This window comes from Hydra vulgaris, chromosome 15 (genome assembly GCF_038396675.1).
Source record: "Hydra vulgaris chromosome 15, alternate assembly HydraT2T_AEP".
NCBI lineage: Eukaryota > Metazoa > Cnidaria > Hydrozoa > Anthoathecata > Hydridae > Hydra > Hydra vulgaris.
The window spans coordinates 37,571,015-37,576,002 of record NC_088934.1 but is presented as its reverse complement, the minus strand read 5'-3'; the positions used below and the strand labels follow the sequence as shown (position 1 = coordinate 37,576,002).

General features: G+C 27.0%; 1 protein-coding gene across 2 annotated transcripts; it reads left to right on the top strand.

Moving 5' to 3' along the window:
• Positions 1 to 2,788: 2,788 nt before the first annotated feature.
• LOC136091406 (uncharacterized) lies at positions 2,789 to 4,728 on the top strand. Of its 2 annotated transcripts, none has more exons than XM_065818925.1 (3): positions 2,789 to 4,271; positions 4,408 to 4,521; positions 4,607 to 4,728. In XM_065818925.1, exon 1 carries the CDS (start codon positions 3,049 to 3,051, stop codon positions 4,003 to 4,005), a length of 957 nt encoding a protein of 318 aa, XP_065674997.1. In that variant the 5' UTR covers positions 2,789 to 3,048; the 3' UTR covers positions 4,006 to 4,271; positions 4,408 to 4,521; positions 4,607 to 4,728. The 2 variants fall into 2 exon arrangements, with proteins under 2 accessions (XP_065674997.1, XP_065674998.1); XM_065818926.1 differs by having other exon boundaries at positions 4,408 to 4,527.
• Positions 4,729 to 4,988: the final 260 nt, after the last annotated feature.

The window sequence follows — 4,988 nt, the reverse complement described above, 5'->3', positions numbered from 1 at the left end:
GGTTTACGACTGATCATTTAACGAGGGCTCGCCAAAAATTGGTTTTTCCCCATGCTTTTTGCCATTTGCCTTTTTATAGTCCAAAGATTTTTCCTGACGGCCCTGCATTATTAAACAACTTCATAACATATGACAATAATTATATTAAAAAACTTTATAGTTATGTGTTGTTGTTTTTTTTTTTGCTTTTTTTAGCAGTCTTTGCATGTGATTATTAAAAAGATTTTCATACAATATCAATACGATATACAGTGCTGATCCGTTCCGTTCTTTAGCTAGGGCTCTAAAGATAATTAAATTGTGAGACCCTTCATATCTAAATAGTTTATTTTAAAGCTTATATTTACTTTTATTTTACTATTTTAGACTTATATTTGTTTTATATTTATCAAGAAATCAAAAGGACTTTTCCACAACATTAAATCATTTAGACCTAGCAAAATTTATCCTGCGTGGCGTTCATATTGTTTTGTTTCATTAATATTTAAGTCGTATAATTTAAAAACGTATAAAACAGACGTAAATTACTTGATTTTTTTTATTACTTCCCCCCCCCCCCTCACATTTTGACTAAATCGACTTTTAGTCGACTTGATCGATTTCGAAAAAGTGTTAGTCGTTCAAACTATAATTTCAAAATATAATTTTAAAAATTTTAATATAAGTTCAAAAGTCGGCTTTGGTTGACTTTTGAAAATATATTAGTCGACAGTCGAACTTTTTAATAACATCACTAGTTTAAATATAGTTTAACCAAATATAGTTTTGAATTTTATTTTGAATTAGAAGTTCAAATTTTTTTTTATTCAATATTGAATGAAGATGCTTTTAAGCATCTTTATTCAATAATTAATAAGTAAAAACTTGAATAAGTGAATAAGTTAAAATTTAAAAAAATTATACATTCAAAATTTACTATTTAAATTGTAAACAAAAACACTTAAGTAGCTTTTGCTAAAGGTAGGTTTTATTCACTTTGAGAGAGCTAATATTTTATATGAAACATTTCACCGTGTAGATGTAAGGGGTCATTTGCAAATTATGTCACGCAAAAAACTTTTCAGATCCCCCTCTTCCCTTTTCCACAAAATGTCACAAAATATCAACCCCCTATCTTATCCTGAGGTTTCTAATCCCTGCAAAAGAACCGTTGAGTTTCTAATCCCTACAAAAATATTTCGAAGCAAATTTTAGAATTCCGAAAGTGAAAAATTATTTCGGTGTTATTTTTAGAATTTCGAAATCGCAAAATTATTTCGAAGCAAATTTTAGAATTTCGAAAGTGAAAAATTGTTTCGGTAATATTTTCAGAGTTTCGAAATCGCAAAAATATTTCGAAACAATTTTTACAATTTCGAAAGTGAAAAATTGTTTCGGTAATATTTTCAGAATTTCGAAATCGCAAAAATATTTCGAAAGAAATTTTACAATTTCGAAAGTTAAAAATTTTTTCGGTAATATTTTCAGAATTTCGAAATTAAATTAATATTTCGAAGCAAATTTTACAAATTCGAAATGAAAAAATCGTTTCGATACAAAATTAATTAGTTTGAAATTATTTCGAACTTACCGAAACAAAAATAGAGTTTCGAAAACTTTTTTTTTTATCGAAAATTCGACTTCCGCTTTCGTGAACAACCTTATTTTAAAGCATTTATATTTTTTAATTGATCTTTTTTTAAATTCTGCATTAAATTTTTAGGCGTTTTACTTGACGAACAAATAAGTTGGAAAGACCACATTAATTTAATAGAAAATAAAATTTCAAAGAGTATTGGAATTATGTACAAGACAAGACATATGTTGGATAAAAACTGCTTAAAACTTATCTACTTTTCGTTTATCCATAGCTATATCAGTTATTGTAATATTGCGTGGGCCAGCAATTATCCATCAAAATTAAAGCGTATCTTAAATAAACAAAAACAAGCTAGCCGCCTTATATTAAATGCTAATAAATACACCAGTGCCAATCCACTGCTTAAAAAGCTTGGAGTGCTTAATGTTTATCAATTAAATATCTACAGTATTCTTTTATTCATGTTTAGATTTAAATATCGTATGCTGCCAAATATTTTTGACGACCTTTTTGTTATTATAAATCATAAATATCAAACAAAGCATTCATTGCATAACTATCAGGTACCAAAAACCTTATTAAAACAGTCTAATTTCTCAATAGCATACCGAGGGCCACATTTGTGGAACTCATTCCTTCCAATTGAAAGTAAAACTTTAATTTCACTTCAAACTTTCAAAGTTATTTTAAAAAAACAGTTACTTGATTATGACATATCTCAAATTCTATTTTATTTTTAATATCTTCTTTTTCAATTCTTAACTTTTCTTTCGTTTGCTTAAAAGTAAAACATATATTTTTTTTGCTTATTTATTTAAATTTGTATTTGTATTTAAAAGTATTTATATTATTTTATTGATATTGTAAAAATTTATGATAGATTTATGATAGTGTAAACGATACAACGGGGCTAGATGATAAGACTTTTGTCTTCTGCCTGCTCCGGTCATATCTTAACTCAAAATATTTTGTAAATAACTTATTATGAAAATGACGAAATAAACTATAAAAAAAAAAAAAAAAAAAAAAAAAAATGCAAAACGTAACTTTTTTGATGGGTGACGTAAGATAATGAAATTTCAACCTTTTATGCAAATGAAAATAAAAAAATTATTTTACGTGCCTTCAGCTATGTTATGAAATATGTTTTCAAAAATGTCATGTTTTACAACTAATCTTGGTAGTTTTAAGCGTACATTGGTGTTGACGTTTTTTTGCGATGACGTAACCTTTATGCGTTACGTCCCAAACTATTTATTAACGAATATTCTCCAAACAACTGTTTCGGCGAGTCAATTTTTGAAGTATAAAAGTAAACAAAGTTACGCGGAATTTTTCTCTTTGGATTATCAAACTAATATCAGATAAGTTGTTAAATCCACTTTTATCTAGTGCATATATTTGTTTATTAATATTATTTTATTTGTTTTTATTATATTTATTAATAAGTCAATATTATTTTGATAACAATGTATTCAACTGAGAGGGAAATTCTAAAACAACATATTGGATGGAAAAATGGTTGGGAAGATAGGTGTAACTTTCCTTTTGTTAAGCGATTAATTAGGACAGATAAGATCAGTAACAATGTCATTTCCATTTTAATGACAGTCTTTAAAATAAGAGGTGATTTATTTAGTTTTATGAGTTTTCTTTTGCCAATTGATTTTGATATGCCTAGTAATGACGAGTTTGATAAAATGTGCCTAAAGTTAACACGCCAAAAAAAGAAATATAAAAAAAATTTTATAGCTATAAAAAACGAAGAATTTTTTAAAATGCAACTGTCGCAAGCTCCACCCAAAAAAAAAAAAAAATCAGCAGATGCAGATGACTTTTTCACTTTAAATAACAATCAGGAGCTACTGAATCAAATTGATCAATTAACTTCTGAAAATAAAACAAATATGGAGCAAATAGAAAAATTTAAAATGCAAGTATTTAAGTTGGAAGCTGAAATTACAGATTTAAATTCTAAAAATAGGGCTCTCAACACACATTGTAACTCATTAAGTTCTCAATTAGAGACTATGAGTATTAGGCTAATTACTGAGCTTCATCAATATATAAATTTATTTGCTATTGAGTTTCATGCTTGCTTTCTAAATGAAAGTATCACACGAAAAATGCATGAACTTATTTTTAATGTGCCACTATTTGTAAAATTCCATAAAACTATTTGGTTACTAAGTAAAGAGGAGGGAGAGTGTTTGCATAATAGCGTAAATAAGGAATTAAGACAGTTGCATTCAGTAAGAAATCAGGAGCAGAAGCTGCATCTTGTTTTAAAACGCTTTGAATTGCACAGCAAAGCTGATAGGAAGCTTCAAGCCTCTAAGGTGAGAAAGTGTGTTGTGTGTTCTGAGCGTGGCGAAAATTCATTTTATAGGCAAGGTCTTTGTCTTGTTTGTGGTCATCAAATTTAGTTAAAATATTTAAAAAATTAAAAACAACAACAACAAAAAAAAACTATTTACAAGTAAGATAAATTATATGAGATCTTTAATTTATATATAAGATAATTTTATTCTGTTCTAATATTTGTGTAATGTTAGTTTAAAATATTATTTTTTAATATATTGATTTTATATATTAGGTAGGTGCCCATTCTGTTCCTATCTTCAGAAGTTATTTATACCTATGCAATACCTTCGCTCAGGTTAAAGAATGGAATACTAGTCTTGCATCAAATGTATGTAAAAATCTAGCTTTTACATATTAACTTGTGATCAGAGCAACTGGTATGTTGGTTGGGTATGATCTTGTATGTTTGTGTATTTAATTTAAAAAATGTATTGTCCTTCGTTATATGTAACATTTTTTTATAGATATATTACATATCCATTCGATGTTTATCACCAGAAGTTAGTTCTACCTTTGCAGTACCTATGCTCTACATACCTCCTCGCTGGTTAAAGAATGGAATATAAATCTCATATCAAGTTGGTGTAAAAATTTAGTTCAATGAATTAAGAATTTGTAAACGTTATCAAAATTTTGAGTGGTGCAATTGTTTTTCTGGTTTAGCATGAGTATGAATCTGATATCAATTGGATGTACAAAGATAGTTTACTACTTAAAGAACCTATCAGTAAACCAACTGATTTTAAAACAGTTTTTAATGGGAATAAAAACAAATTTTCAAAAGATTTCAATTAGCTATTTGTATATTCAAACACTTTATTTACTGAGAGAAGAGACTATAGATTCAAGTGCTATAAAATAATTCTACTACCAAAAGCGAGGTTAATTCAAAAACTTAAACTCAAATTTGGTCAAAAATTATTTTATTATACTTGGTGAGTGTTTATTTATTAAAAACTTAACACCATATTATCAGAACTGTATGCACAGAAAAAAATAAATGCTTAAGCTTTAAATGTTTTGACTAAATTTCCAAAATCGAAAT

What these genes read in the sequence shown, in the direction of transcription:
- LOC136091406 (XM_065818925.1), top strand. Translation starts at nt 3,049, where the DNA reads ATGTATTCAACTGAGAGGGAAATTCTAAAACAACATATTGGATGGAAA.